Here is a 16620-nt window from a genome sequence, read left to right as displayed (position 1 = left end):
ACACATGGATGAGTGATGGAGGAGGGACCTCATGTTGTTTTCTGGTCTCCACATATGTGCACACAGGATGCTGCATCTGCATATACATGTGCGTATACCACACAGACACACTCACACACATGCAAAAAAAGCTATCTTTACTATTTTCTGCTAATATGTTAAAGGCGTTTTTAAGTATCAGCACATTTGAGTGGATCAAGTGCAGTGCTTATCATCTTGGTTTATATGAGTATTGAGTCTTGGCTTTAACTACTTACTGTGTAACCTGGGGCAAGATACATAATCACTCCTCTATTCCTCAGCTTTTCATTTATAAAAGAAGTAATAATAATCCCTAACTAAGAGTTACATGGAAAACTAGATAGTGTTGGGCATTAATTGTAGCATGGTAATGCTGAAACATTTTAGCTGCTATTGTTATAATTAAAGGTAAAAGGTCAAATTAAATACTGGGTCTTCTGGCCGCTCAACAAATAGAAAAAACTACTAAAATTGATGCTCTGGTAGAAAATTCAGCGCCTATACTTGGGACATACTATTCTACAACAAAGAAATATCTTCCCTTGTCCATTTTATTATACACAGGCTTATTACTCATTTCTTTTCTAGGTAATAAAAGCTACCATACAGCTTTATTGATTTATCCCATTAATACTCACATCTTTGACTACATACTTCTCAAGATTTTCAACTGTCTTTTCCTTAAGGGAGCCCTAGGAGAAGAAAGGAGTAATAAAATCAGAGGTTTTGCTATTACCTCTAGAGGACAGGCCAGGTTGAACTAAATTAGTTACGTAGTCTAGGGTGGCCATGAACACAGGATCCTTCTGCCTGAGCCTCCCAAGTATTTGTAAGGTCATCATGTCCAGCTCATAGTATTCTTCTTTGTTTGAAGACCAGGTCTCATTCTGTAGCCCAAGTTGGTCTGGAACTCACTATGGGGCCAAAGCTAGCTTCAAATTTGTGATAATCATCCTGCCTGAGCCTCCTCAGTACTGAGACTGCAGGTTGTGCCACCATGCCTGGATCTTTTTTTTTTTAACCTTTTAATTTTTATTTATTTATTTTTTAATTTTTATTAGCATTTTCCATGATTATAAAAAAAATCCCATGTTAATTCCCTCCCTCTCCCCCCGCACCTTCTCCTTTGAAATTCCATTCTCCATCACATTACCTCCCCATTACAATCATTGTACTTACATATATACAATATCAACCTATTAAGTACCCTCCTCCCTTCCTTTCTCTTCCCTTTATGTCTCCTTTTTAACTTACTGGCCTCTGCTACTAAGTATTTTCATTCTCACACAGAAGCCCAGTCATCTGTAGCTAGGATCCACATATGAGGGAGAACATGTGGTGCTTGGCTTTCTGGGCCTGGGTTACCTCACTGAGTATAATCCTTTCCAGGTCCATCCATTTTTCTACAAATTTCATAACTTCATTTTTCTTTACCGCTGAGTAGAACTCCATTGTATAAATGGATGCCTGGATCTTAAATGAGTTTTTGATATTTAGTTTGTAAGGCAAAATTTGTTCAGCCAGGTACAGTGGCACATGCCACTGATCTCAACATTCAGAAGGCTGAGGTAGAAGGATCACTGTGCGTTCCAGGTCAATCTGGGACTACAGAGCTTGTTCCAGCTCAGCCCGGACTACAGTGAGACCCTAGTTTGAAAAAGAAAAAAATCAACCTGAATTGATTTTGCATTTGCCAATTTGGAAAATGTAGATAAAGGACAGGAAAAAAAATGACTTTAAGTATAAAATTAGGCCTGGAGAGATGGCTCAGTGGTTAAAAGTGCTTGCTTCCAAAGCCAGATGCACAAGATAGCACATGTACCTGGAATTCATTTGCAGTGGCTGGAGGCTCTGGTGCACCCATTCTCTATCTGCTTTCTTTCTCTCTCATAAATAAGTATTTTTTGAGAATGGGGCTAGATATGGCTTAGCAGTTAAGGCATTTGCCTGCAAAGCCAAAGGACCCAGGTTTGATTCCCCAGAACCCATGTAAACCAGATGCACAAGGGGCACATGTGTCTGGAGTTCGTTTGTAGTGACTAGAGGCCCAGATGTGCCCATTCTCTGTCTGTCTGTTTCTCTTCTCTCTCTCTGCTTACAAACAAATAAATAAAAAAATAAAAAGAAAGTATAAAATTATTCCTATTTTAGAAATTAAGATCATATTTTATTCAATACAATTTAAAGCAAATATAAATTTAACATTAACTAGTTAATGTTATTGGTCATGTTGGAGGTATTTGACCAATAAATTAATCATCACCCACAAAATATCTAACTATAATTTAATACACTAAAATTTCTTCTAAGTAAGCTTAAGAAATAACTCTAAGCCGCGTGTGGTGGCACATGCCTTTAATCCCAGCATTCGGGAGGCAGAGGTAGGAGGATCACCCTAAGTTCGAGGCCACTCTGAGACTACGTAGTTAATTCCAGGTCAGCCTGAACCAGAGTGAGACCCTACCTTGAAAAACAAAACAAAAAAAAAGATATGCAAATTCTAGAGCAAAACCCTAACTCAAAAAAATGAAAAAACAGGGCTGGAGAGATGGCTTAGCGGTTAAGTGCTTGCCCATGAAGCCTAAGGACCCCGGTTCGAGGCTCGATTCCCCAGGACCCACGTTAGCCAGATGCACAAGGGGGCGCACGCATCTGGAGTTTGTTTGCAGTGGCTGGAAGCCCTGGCGCGCCCATTCTTTCCTTCTCTCTCTCTCCTCTCTGTCTGTTGCTCTCAAATAACTAAAAAAAAAAAAAACAACAAGAAATGCAAATACAAATTCAATAAAGTCTAGAAGCTGAGCATCACCACTTAGGAAAGACCAAGGGCTGGCTGGATAAGAGCAAAGTCACTGCTGGGCATGGTGGCATACGCCTTGAATCCCAGCACTGAGGAGGCAGAGGTAGGAGGAGGATTGCTGTGCATTAGAAGCCACCCTGAGACAACAGAGTGAATTCCAGGTCAGCCTGGGCTAGAGTGAGACCCCACCTCAGAACTTCCCCCACTACCCCCAAAAAAGAACAAGGTAATCTTCACACCTATCCCTGGGGTCAAATATCTTCTCAACCTATTTTTTAAACAGAAGGAAAACTCTGCTCTGCTTATACTCACAAAGTGACTGTGAGATGGTAAAACATGCCAAAGGGTGAGCAGCTGTTTCCACGTACCTTATAATGAACCCAGTCAACAGCGTCTCTTACATCCTGGAACATACTCCGGTAGGACATGAAGAGGTCCCCATCTTTAAATCCTGTTTCACAGCTATGGAAACATGAAAAGAACATGACAGGGAATCCAAGTGTAAATAAGATAAGTATTAAAATTGCCCAAGGGACCCAAAAGTTCCACATCGCATGGGTATAGGCTGTGGTTAATTAGGAAAGTAATTACTCCCTAATGAAACTCCATTTTGGCCATTAAAAATGGCCAGGGTTATTGTACCAATGTTATGCAGTAATTGTGAGAAAATACAAGCTAATAGGATAATGTACTAAATGGAAGTTGAAAGGCCAAGATTCCAGAATATCAGGTTCTTTATTCATCACTTTTTAGAAACAGGTTCTCATTGAACAAATGTTTAAATAAAATTGATCAACTGTCGTTTAAATTCTTTCCACTCTGACTTCTGACATTGTTCCAACATACAAAGGTATTGTTCATTTTCTCTTTAGTTTAGTGACTAAGCTTTTCATAAAATGTACCGTCTTGAAGTGGATAAGATCTAAGGTAGGAAGTTAGCAAACTCTGACACATATGGTCACTTTCAGCACCTGGCTACACAACTCCCACTAAAAGGAGAGGATGGACTGTGCAATAACTAAGCACAGATTTGCTTTAGGGAAGATAAAAACATCTTTATCCCTCCATAAAAACCTGCTGGACCTGAGAATGAAACCAAACTACCATCCCTGACTGGCTCCTAGGTAGCTGCTGTGAAATGAGTTGGGGGGTTTTAGTGTAATTCTGCTTGGACAGATAATCACCACACAAACCTCCCACTCAGTTGTCACAATTAGCACCTCTGCTAGCCGTCTTCATTCCCAGGAGAAGCCAATCAGAAGTGGTCCCTTCCACACATGGCTGCAGCACAGTGGCAAGGAGAGGGCCGAGTGGGAGGAGAGAGACTGCATGGAGCTGCTGCTGCTGTCCCATCTCTCGGCTGGCAATGTAGCATCTCTCACTAGCACTACATTCACTTTAGAAAAGCAGAAAAGACCTACAATGGCCAGTTCTCTAAAACCCTATACATTAATTTTTTAAATCAATTGGAAAAAGAAAACTGTAATATACACATACCTGGTATATCTGGGACAATTAGTAAAAAAATCTACTAGGCAGGCCAACAGGTAGGTCTCTGAAAAATGAAGGACAGATATTAATAAGCTTTAAATGAAAGCAGCCAGACCGACTTCATTATGTCCCCTGAGGACAGACCCGTGGTCATGGAAAGAAGGAAGAGCGTCGGTACACACAAGCAGAGAAGGGACTACCTGGTAGATTGAACAGTGTGTTCAGAATGTAAAATCGTTCAGTGTCATCTCGTTGGATAAATTTATTCGGATATTGCTCTCTAGTTTCTGGCCTGCAAGAAAATTTGGAAATTGACATTCAAGAAATTAACATGGTAACTGAGGGAATATTCATTATTCAAAAATTCATTCAGATATTTTGACAGCTATGTGCAAGACAGCATTCCAAACAGTAAATACAGATAGCTATGAAAATGAACAGGCTCAGATTTGAGCCTTAAAGCACTTTCTTGGGGTGGGGGAAGATTCTCAGTTTGGTAGGGGAGATAACTCACACACTGTAGACAATAAAAAGAAGGGGAAAAAATCCCAACTACTGAGAGAATGCTGTGAACAGTTATGAGAAAATCAGAAACGATTTCAAAGGTAGGAGGAGGCTACACATTATGGCTCACACCTATAATCCCAGCACGGGGAAGCTAAGGCAAGTGCTACATAGCAAGCTACAGAACAGTTCAGGCCAGCCAAGACTACACAGTGAGACCCTATCTCAAAAGAAAGCAAACAAGGAAGAGGGGAGGGTCTGAAGAGTGAGGCAGAAACCATCCTGTAGAAAGGATTCATTAAGTGGTGGTACCAGCAATGGGCATCACAGGATAAGTGGACCAGTTCAGAGGTGAATCCAATTCTAGTAGAGAAAAGGGAACAGAGCTAGGAAGGTGGATTAAGGCAGATCATGCTGTTGTTCTTAAACTCCATTCAGGAAGAAAAGTGGACCATTTAGGATTAAGCTAATCACCTAACATGTATAAAGATTACACTGGGGCTGGGGAGACAGCTCTGAAGCCTGAGGACCAGGGAGGCCTGAGATTATTCAATTCCTAGAACCCACATGCATGTCTATAGCTCCAGGGTGGAGAGGGGAGGGAACAGAGAGTCCCTGGGGCTTGCTGACAGAGAACAACAGCTCTGGGCTGAGAGGCCCTTTCCCAAGGAACTACATGGACGAGCATAAAAGAAAGCTATCTGGCATTCCCCTCTTGCCTCTACATGCAGGCACACAGCGCACGCACCTACACACACGTTTACACATAACACACACACTCTACACAAACACATGTTCATACATATACATCACACATGCACTACAAACACACATATGTGGTCATACCTACACCCCACACATACTCCATACAAACACACACACATGTTCATACATAATATACTACACATACTCTGCACAAACATACATCTGCCAAAAAATAAAGAAATTAAAGTGGAAGAAATTTTAGGATAAACTGGAAACGTGAGAGTGAGACAGTCAGCTATACAGGGCAGAGAAGAAAGGAAGTGCCCAGCCAACAGCCTATAAACTGCCAGGCATGGGAGCGAGGCCATTCTAGATCAGCTGCCAGCTGACCACATGACGGAGCTCAGAGAGCTCTGCTGACCAACTGCAGAACTACCCAGAAATCTTTTGGTTTGTTTTGTTTTCTTGTGAAGGGGTCTTGCTATGTAGCTCAAGTTGGCCTCAAATTCATGATCCCTCTGCCTCAGCATCCATAGTGCTGGAATTGTTAGGTGTGAGCCATCACAGCCAGCTAATTTTCAGAAGTTTTACCTTTAAAAAAAAATTCGGGCTGGAGAAATGGCTTCATAGTTAAGGTATTTGCCTTCAAAGCCAAAGAACCTAGGTTCAATTCCTCAGGACCCACGTAAACCAGATGCATAAGGTGGTGCATGCATCTGGAGTACATTTACAGCAGTTGAAGGCCCTAGCATGTCCATTCTCTCTCTCTCTCTCTCTCTCTCTCTCTAGTAAATAAAATAAAAAATTTAAAAACTCATTATTTTAAGCCACCAATTCTTGGAGTAATTTGTTAGGCAGGAAAAAAAAAATAATAAAATGAGGCATGGTACTGCATGCCTGTAATCCTAGCACCTGGGAGGTGGAAGCTGGAGAATTAGAAGGTCCTAGGCTTTCTGGCTCAGCCTCCCCAATGCTGGGATTGCACCATACCTGACTGAAATATGACATTTTAGCAGATGATAAGAAACAAAACTCAAGAGTTTAAAACAAGCCATGCATGGGGGTGCACACCTGTAATCCTAGTGCTCTGGAAGCTGAGGCAGGAGGATTGAGGCTTTGTATTGTAGCTAGCTTGGGCTACAAGTCTGACCCTGTCTCCAAACAAAAATTAAAAAAAAAAAAAACACTTAGAGAGACAAACTAGGAAGATAAATGGGCTCATCAATGTGCATCTATGAAACCATGCAACCACAGAACAGAAGCAGCTCAAGAGAGAACCTGGAGAGCATTCAGAATTTAAAAGAAAAGCCATTGAAACAGAAGTTGTTGGAGACAGAGAACAAGCTTTAAGAAGGGAACAGTATTAACAAAAATATTTTACAGAATTTAAGAGGAATAAGATTAAAATACAAAAAAGTTAATTCTCAGAGTAAATATATGCAAATTAACAAATCTAAATAAAGAAATTCAAATTTAAAATTCAAGAGTAATGAATAAATTCAAGCTTGAGTTTAACTACCAATAGCACAAGCTACAGCCAGGCACATCAACTTCTACTAGCTCCCTGGCCCAGTTACCTCTTGGTCATCCTTATGAACTATTCATATGAAGTAAAAGCCCTTAATTTTAAAAAGTTTTCTAATAGCTCCTCTTCTGGCCTAAGATTTTCTGTTAAGAAAATAAAAATAAAATAAAATAAGGTGAGCCAGGCATGGTGGCCATGGTGGTTTTAATGTAAATGGCTCCCACCCTCGAGTGGATTTTGTGTGTGTGTGTGTGTGTGTGGTTTTTTTATTTGAGAGCAATTGACAGGGAGAGAAAGAAAGGGGTGGGGGGAGAGAGAGAGAATGGGCGCACCAGGGCTTCCAGCCACTGCAAAAGAACTCCAGACGCGTGCGCCCCCTTGTGCATCTGGCTAACATGGGTCCTGGGAAATCAAGCCTTGAACCGGGGTCCTTGGGCTTCACAGGCAAGCACTTAACCACCAAGCCATTTCTCCAGCCCCCTCAAGTGTTTTTGATTCAGCTTCCTACTTAGGGTTCAGCAGGTGGAGCCCTGGTGGGGGAGGTGAGTCACCAGAGGCAGCTCTCGAGTCCAGGCCTACTTAGGTGTGCTGAGAGCCAGCTTGAATTCTGGCTGGTCATTTTGTCTCTCTGTTATGGATGTGTCCAGTGAGCCAGTTTCTTCCGCCATGACAAAGCTTCCTCTGGAATCTGTAAGTCTGAAATAAACCTCTTCCTCCCATACACTGCTTCTGGTGTAGTGTTTGTCCCAGCAACAAGAGGGTAATTGCATTAGGGGCTCACACCTATAATCTCAATATTGTAAAGGCTGGGTAAGGAGAATTACTATGAGTTCAAAACTACCTTGGGCTAGAGTGAGTTCCATATCGGCCTGGGTAGAGTAAGACCCTGCCATAGATAAATGAGAGATGACAGACAAACAGACAAATACGCTGTCCTCAATCAAGTTTAGTAAAACGACCCTCCCCCCTTAGGTGTAATATAAACTCCTACTTCCTCCCTCCTTCAGGAGGAGCTCCTTTATACAAGGTGGGTGACAGTCGCTCGTGAGCATTGCAATCCAAGCTGCCTTCTGCCATGCTTAGCAATTACATTCCAATCGGGGAAGGTAATGTGTTACATACTTGGAGTTTGAAATATGAAAGAAAATAGTTATGATACAGATTACTGCTAACTTTCTGTGACAAAATATTTTTTTTATCCTGAAAAATAAAGCTTTAATTTATTAACAAGGCATGTAAGATGGGGTTAGATGGAAGTCTGATTTCTTTTGCAGCCCTGTCTGCTACTATACTTTAACAACCCCTCTTCCTTTCCTGCCCTCTTCAGTCTCTCCTAAGATCTTTCCCTTTTGACTTTAAGGACTATACTGAGCTAAATGTTAAGTTTGAATAAGTCTACATTTACTCATGAGTGGCTTTTTTTTTTAACGAGAATGAGAATTGGCACATGAGGCCCTCCAGCCACCGCAACCAAACTCCAGACGTGTGCACCACTTTGTGCTCACGTGCGACCTTGCACACTTGTGTCACTTTGTGCGTCTGGCTTAAGTGGGACCTGGAAAGTAGAACACAGGTCCTTAGGCTTCGCAGGCAAGTACCTTAACCACTAAGCCATCTCTTCAGCCCATGAGTGACTTATTTTTTTAAAATACTATTAAAAATATTTCCAAGGGCTAGGGAGATGGCTCAGTGGTTAAAGGCACTTGCTTATATTATGCCCAGTTCTTGGCACCCCCAGTACCACCAAGGAGAACCAAACACGTATGCAAGGGCAAGGAGCTTTAATTCGGGCTTAAGCTCAGTCTCTTGACTTCACCAACACAGTGGGTCTGTACAAGAGCCCCGAGTAGTGGGGGGGTTTTTATAGGGATTTGAACATACACAGAAGAAGGGGACAGGTACATGATTGGTTGATTTAAACAGTATACTCTTCTGGTTGGCTTAGGATTTTGGTGGGCAAAGTTGGCGGGCTGGAGCTAGGGGAATTGAGCTCATCCATGACTACAGGAATGTCTTATGACTTCAGGAATATATGGTATAATGTATGGTATAACCGGTTTAACTGTTAAGCTACCCTTACGGCAAGGTCAGCGGGCTGGAGCTAGGGGAATTGAACTTTAAGACTTCAGGAGTGTATGGCATAATCAGTTTCCAGTAGCTGTTAAGCCCATCCTTACTGGAAAATAAAAACTTAGACCTTGCCGGGAAACAGAAACTTAGGCCTACTGAGGACTCTGAAGCCTGTCATGCGTCCATCTGGTTCCTGAGTCCTTCACTTGCAAAGCCTAGTGAGCTGGGTTTGAGTCCCCAGTACCCATGTAAAGCCAGATGCACAAAGTGGCACATGCATATGGAATTCATTTGCAATGGCAGGAGACCCTGACGCTTGTCTATTCTCTCCTCTCTCTCTCAGGTAAATAATATATTTTAAAAATTCCAAAACTACTTTGAAACTTTCTCAGGAGAAAAGGCAAGTGTACGGATCTTTGTTTCAGGGTCTCCTGTAGCCCAGACTTGCCTCAAACTCACAGTGTAGCTGAGGATGATCTTAAATTTCTGATCCTACTGCCTCCACTTTCCAAATGTTGGGATTACATCTGTGCACCAACACATCTGACTTAAGTCTGTGGATCCTGACTTAGGAAATTTGTTCATAAAATTTATTTACTGAACCAGTTCTTCTCATTTTCTTCTCTGCATTTTCTCCATTAACAACTAAAAAATAATAATGATGATCCCTCTTCAGAAATGGGACGGCCCACCTTCATGGGGATTGTGGGTAACAGTGACAGCACCTGTGCACACAAAAGCTCAGGCTAGCCGAACTATGCGCTATCGTTTCATGTTTTAGTCCTGCTTCCTGATATACAGTCACCTCACGATAACAAGAGCAAGGTGGCCATAAGGACCTCTTGGCCTGTTCAGGTAAGTGAGGTGAAAATGTACTTCTCACTGTACACCTGAGGCATCTCTGAGCCTTTGTGTTAGGTCAGTAAAGCCAGCTGGGCAGCACTGAATACATGCTTTAGCAGTTCTATGTAGAGCACGGCTATGTCCTCAGATTTAAGGGAAGCTCTAAAACAATTTCGGTGAGTTTGAGCCTTTTACCACAAATTTAGTAATATTTGCTAACACATCCTTTTTAATAAGTTCAATATGACTATGTAGTTCTTACTACTTTACCATCAATAACGAAAAATATGGAAAAATTACATGAGAAAGTCATATAATCTGTTCCTTTTAATATAGTATTTATTTGAGACAGAGAGAAAGAAACAGAGAAAGAGTGAGTATGGGAGTACCAGGGCCTTCTGCCACTGTAAATGAACTCTAGATGCATGCAGTACCTTGTGCACCTGGCTTTATATGGATGGATACTAGGGAATAGCACCTGGACCATCAGGGTTTGCAAGCAAGCACCTTTAACCGCTTAGCCATCTCTCCAGACCCCACATAATTTATTTTTCAAAGATTATTTTATACACATGTAGCATGACATACAATTTACCCATTTTTTGTTGTATAGTTCATTTAAGCCCATTCACATTGTTATACAAGCCTCTGAAGGTATTTCATCTTTAAATTTTTATTTATTTGCACACATATGTGTACAAGTGTGCCAGAGCCTCTTGTTCTTGCAAATGAACACTTATGTGACTTTTTGCATCTGACTTATATGGTGGCTTGGGAAGTAAAGCCAGGCTAAAAGGCTATGTAATCAAGTGCCTTTAGCTGCTGAGCCATCTTCCCAACCACTTTAAAATTCCTGATAAGTTATCTTTTAAATAGGAGTGTGAATGTATTCATGTGTGCATGTGCATGTGCATTTGAAGGACAAGGACAATCTCAGGTGTCATCCTTAAGAGTATTACCCACCTTTTTTCTTTTTAATATTCTATTTATTTTTTTAAGAGAAGGTGAGGGGGGAATGAGTACACCAGGGCCTCCTTTTTAAAAAATAGATTTTATTTATTTATGAGAAAGAGGCATATATATATATATATATATATATAGAGAGAGAGAGAGAGAGAGAGAGAGAGAGAGAGAGAGAGAGGGCGGGCGGTCATACCAGGGCCTGTAGCCACTGCAAGCAAACTCTAGACGCATAAGCCACCTTCTGCATTTGGCTTTAGATGTGGAATCGAACCCAGGTCCTTAGGTTTTACAGGCAAGCACCTTAACTGCTGAGCCATCTCTTCAGCCCCTGCTTTTTTTTTTTCTTTTGTTTGTTTTGAGACAGGACCTCTCATTAGTCTGGAAGCTAGACTGGCTGGCCAGTGAACCCTAAGGATTCTCCTTGTATCTGCCTCTTCACTGCTGGAATTACAAGCTACCATTATGCCTGGCATTTTTACATGGGTTCTGGGAATTAAACCAATTCTCATGCTTATGAGACACCTTATTTACTGGGCTATTGCCCTAGACCCTACATAATCTATTTTTGTTTTAAAAGTTATAGCTATACTTCTAATACAATGTCAAATAGTGGTGATGTATTTTTTAAAGAAAAAAATTGAAACGTTTCACCCAAGAAAGTAATATGCCAACTTTTATTTGCTGGCTAATAGGGTGAAAATCTAAATTTGGGGTTGGAAAACTAAATGGCTTATTGGTCGAAGGCATGTTTTTACAAAGCCCACTGGCCCCAGGCTCAAATTTCTAGCCACCCACATAAAGGCAGATAAGCATTGGTTTGCAGTGGCAAGAGACCTGGCACATGCATGTACACTGTGTACCCATATGCATAGGCATACATGTACATACTCATGCTCATCATACATATGCAAAAGAAAATTTAGTACAGTTTGCAAATCATTTTAATGTATATACTGTTTCTCTATTAAAAATGAGAAAATCTTAGATCAAAAAGTCTAAACTGGAGAGATGACTTAGTGGTTAAGGCATTTGCCTATGAGGTCAAAGGACCTAGGTTTGATTCCCCAGGAACCATGTAAGCCAGATGCATAAGGTAGTGCAGGAATCTGGAGTTCATTACAGTGGCTGAAGGCCCTGGTGTGCCCATTCTCTTTCTCTCAAATAAATAAAATTAAATTTAAAAGGTTAAACTACAGTTCTTTTTTAGCAAGTTTCACAGTTTATCTTCTTGGATTCTGTACAATTAGAAGGCACTTAATTTCAACAAAATGTAATTACAACTTGAATCTAATTACATAATAGATGTTAACTATGTTTAAGTAAAGGAACGGCTCTTAATAACAGAAGGAATAGGAAAGTATATTATACCCATAGACATAATGTGGCCTTTATATTGCTTAACTAAAAAAAGTGTAGAAAGAAGTAAAAGGCTCTTTGTACTCACCCTCTTATGAAATTAAATCCATGTGCACAAACCAAGAGGTTTCCATAGGCATCAACTTTCAAAAGATTTCCATACAGTGTATCAAAGACAAGTCCTCTACATGAAAAATGAAGGTATCATTGAGAGTGCAAAGTAATATTTGGAACAGTTTTATGTGTTCAAGCACTATGAATTAACCTCATCTACTTTAAGCTTTGTGGCAAACTCAGGTATGTCCCAAAACAATAAATCCTTACAAGCTAAAGTAAGTGAGCACAATCGTGAAACAAATCACAGGGCTGGGCTAAAGCTCAGTGGTTGACTGCTTGCCCAGCATGTATGAATTCCTGGGCTTCATCTCCAACACTAGGGTTGTTGCAGGGAGGGCAGCATGAGGAAGGGATGATTCTCAGAGCAAGTGAAAATACTTATTTCAGATAGTAGACAGCCATCATTATGTTAGGAATAAGGGCTCGACCTACATACACTATAATTCCTCTTAAATTAACACATATCTTTCTAAAACAGTCTAAAATTTCCTTAGACAAGTGAGCTCACCTATATTTCTTGCATTAGATGTTACACATAAGACAAAAATAGTATTTCAAATAAATATCATTAATCTTAAGTCTTCTCTATCAAATATAGAAATGCAAAGTGCCAAGGCTCTGACTACTGAGTTAAATTCGTTAACAGATCATGTAATTGCCCCCTAACTGCCAAAGGTAGTATAGACAGCGCCACCTGTGATAGTGCCTTGAGGTTAATGACTCCTTTTCTTACCCTAAGAGGGTCTTCTTCAATAGTTATAAATTGAGTTCTGTTCAAGAACACAAAAGCGGTGGGCATGGTGGCCCATGTCTGTAATCCCAGCACTTGGGAGTCTGAGGCAAGAGGATCCCAAGTTCAAGGCCAGCCTGGGCTACATAGAGAGACCCTGTTGAAGAGAGGAAGAGGGAGGAAAAGAGGAAGGAGAAAGAAGAAAGGAGGGGAGGAGAAAGGGAAGACAGAGAGAGAGTAGAAGGAGAAAAGAGAGAAGAGGAAGGAGGAGGAAGAAGGGGAGAGAAAGGGAAAGGCGGGAAGGGAAGAAAGTGAGGGAGGACACAAAAGATACAATGGTACAATAGTATAAAGGTAACTGAGTAGGACTACACATATTTATGAAAAGTTCTGATAATTTAAAAATCAGCACCAACAAAAAGCTGATGCATTTTAGGGGTTAAGGATGAATTTGGAATGACTGAATTTGGGGGTGGGGACAGGGGAAATAGTCTTAATCCAGAACTATATTGAGAAATTACCTGGTAGGGAATGTAGAATCATAAGCAAAGCTGAGCAGCTCCTGGGGATAGCCAATAGAAACTAATCTCTCCACAGTGAGCTCAAAGCCAAGGGATTCATATTCCGGAGACTTGTACACTGTGCAAAGAGGAGACTCTTGTTAGTCAGCACAAAGAACAGCCCATCCACAGAGAAGACAAGCAAATGGAACTCCATTCTTCCCAAGTCCTCCTTTCTTTTCAGTATGCCATCTTTCTTCCACCCAAATGCTATGTTCAGTATTACCCTCCGTAATTAAAAATATTCAACTGTCAGTCTGTGGAAATAGCTCATATAATGTCAAGAATATGTCAGAATAATTTATTTATTCTTAGAAAAACTAAACATTTTCCCCCTATGTCTACTCTTTCATTCCAACAATCTAAAGGCAGAAAAAACTTAGTATGCACAGCTGTATAATAACTATGGGAACATTAGAGCACAGATAAGAGGACTATACTTGGAGGGTTCACCACACTGCAACAATCTTCACAATGAGTTTTCTTTTCAAATACTCTATTTTTGGAATTTCAATTATTTTGTTTTGTAGTTGTTTCCAAACTATTCTGTCAGGTTAATCTGGTTTTTTTTTAATCAGCCTTAATTAATGTTATAGATTTCAAAACTGCATTTTACAAAGTATGACTGCAAACAAACCATAAAGAGATATTTCTAAGACAATTAGTGAAACCTGGATATGAACTGAGAATTAGACACTAAAGGCTCATTATATATCATTATTAGCAAAAATTGTGCAAATACATATAAAACATAAATAGTTCTAATCTGCTATAGGAACATATTATTTATGCTATATAAATAACATGGATCTCAGATTAAGTGCTATGTTGTATGTTTCTGAAGTTTTCCATAATGGGAAAAACATTTTTAGCACTCACTGTAGTTTAGCAATAAAGAACAAGTTGCTCGTGTAAATATGCTTCTCCCAAATGAAATATTTAGGCTAGCAACCTTCCTCATCTTCTAGAAGTACAGCCTGGCAGTGTGCTAAATGCCAGTGTGGTGGTTTAGGTGATTGCCAATTTGACAGGACTAGAAGTATCTTAGGTTTGTCCTGGGCATGCCCATTAGGTATTATTTTGACTAGGCTAATTGAGGTGGGAAGACCACCTTAACTGTGGCCCACACCATTCCCTGGGCTAGGTCTTGACTTACTATATGTAAGCTGACTCTCTGTGTTGAATGTGGCCAGATGCCTGAAGCTCACTGCCTTTCCCACAATGATGGGTTATAAACTTGGACTGTAAGCTGAAATCAAATCCTTCCTCCCTTAAAACTGACCTTGTCAGGTATCTTGTCCCAGTAATGAGAAGTTGACTAATACACCAAGTAAGAAGGAACATCCATTTAATTCTCATAAAACACAACTATCATCATCATCATCATCATCATTATTATTATTATTATTATTATTATTTCTTCCCATCTACCATTAGCATCTTTATCCCATGGCTCAAAGTGCCTCTTCAAGTGAGTATAATACTTCAAAGAGTAAAATTCAACTTGACTTTTAAAAAAGCAAGCTTTCAGAATATTTTTGGAAATACTTAAAAGAAACTAGTAATACTGGTTGCCTCCAAAGACAGGAATTTAATGGATAAGTTACAAGCAAGGAAGGAGAGTTTCAAATAACCTCCGTACCTTTAAAACTTATAACATGCATCACTATCTATTTTTAAAAACAATATTGAAATTTAAAAAACAAGCTGGGCTTTCAGAATCCTTTAACAAACACCATCTGACTTTAAAAATCAAAAGGCTAGGATTCTTAAGCCCTTTAGCATATGCCTGAGTTTCATCTCATCAGAATAAAGCCAAGGAGGCATTCTAGTTCCTGTTGTTGTCTTGGACATAACAACTGAATGCCACTGCCAACCACCAGCAACGCTTTCCAAGTGCTCATCCTTCTTTCCTCCTCATAGCTTCTTTATCCTCCCCTAGGCCCCTCAAAACACAAACAAAACCTTGATGCCTTTGGAATAGAGTTTCTTAATCTGTAGATGTAAACTGTGGCAAAGGAGCATGTTCATGCACATCAGCAGTGTAGGAGCTGGTGATCAGAAAGGCCTGTACCAATGATCAGTATGTCTGACATGCTAAAAACAAAAATATCACCCACCTTATCCACCCCAATTGCAAGTAAATCCCACTCTGACAAAATTTCCATAAACCAAATTACTTCTCATCCTAACCAAGAAGCCCCAATTACTTCAAACAACATTCAAGAAAGTAAAATTCCAGTATAACTAAGTAATTTGACATTCACTCTTATAGGACCTGGCCCATGTGAAACGACTTCAATTACTAATTTTTTGAAGGATGGTTTATTAAATATGCCTTAAGAATAGGGGTAAAACCACCCCACTCAAGCTCATCCCTCAGCCAGTGAACCAGGTAATTACACAGTGATAGATAATTAGTGACTGAAAACTACATCTATAAGACAATCTACACTAAAGAGCAAATTAATCTATTAGAATTTTTAGTGAAAAAATATAGGAGGAAAAATTCTCAATACCTCATTTGTCAGCACAAATAAAAATAACAGAAAACAAAACACTACATATTTGCTACCCTATAGTCTGAGAGCAGAACTTCTGAGGTATTCAACTAAGATGACGTTCTACAACTTCCATCTTACAATACTTGAAATTTCCTTCACTCAATGAGTTTAGGGTACTGCTCAGAAACACAATGCATCCTCTTCATTTGCTGATTTAAATTGAATACAAACATGAGCTGGGAACCTAGAATTCTTTGAGTTGAAGTGTATAACCACTGCTACAAATGTCTACATAACACAGGCCAACAAAACTTAAGCTTGGATGTTGAGACACACTATACTCCCTCTAATTTTTTCCAACTAGTCCAAAATAAACTGCCCCAGTCTCGGTGGGAATAGATTTACCAGAGTCCAAGTTCCTTCCTGACAGCACT

At 40.1% G+C, this 16620-nt stretch overlaps 1 protein-coding gene across 1 annotated transcript in view; it reads right to left on the bottom strand.

Moving 5' to 3' along the window:
• The window catches only part of Nt5c2 (5'-nucleotidase, cytosolic II), an 88141-nt gene that overhangs the window by 10494 nt on the left and 61027 nt on the right, over positions 1 to 16620 (bottom strand). Inside the window, exons 4-9 of the mRNA XM_004659387.3 lie at positions 13644 to 13761; positions 12364 to 12459; positions 4510 to 4601; positions 4316 to 4373; positions 3187 to 3280; positions 660 to 713 (exon numbers count right to left, since the gene is read on the bottom strand). Coding sequence (XP_004659444.1) covers positions 660 to 713; positions 3187 to 3280; positions 4316 to 4373; positions 4510 to 4601; positions 12364 to 12459; positions 13644 to 13761 — 512 coding nt within the window. The remainder of the gene's footprint in view (positions 1 to 659; positions 714 to 3186; positions 3281 to 4315; positions 4374 to 4509; positions 4602 to 12363; positions 12460 to 13643; positions 13762 to 16620) is intronic.

This window comes from Jaculus jaculus, chromosome 1 (assembly GCF_020740685.1).
Source record: "Jaculus jaculus isolate mJacJac1 chromosome 1, mJacJac1.mat.Y.cur, whole genome shotgun sequence".
Lineage (NCBI taxonomy): Eukaryota > Metazoa > Chordata > Mammalia > Rodentia > Dipodidae > Jaculus > Jaculus jaculus.
Note: the sequence above shows the minus strand (reverse complement) of the source record. Positions and strands in the feature narration are given on the sequence as shown.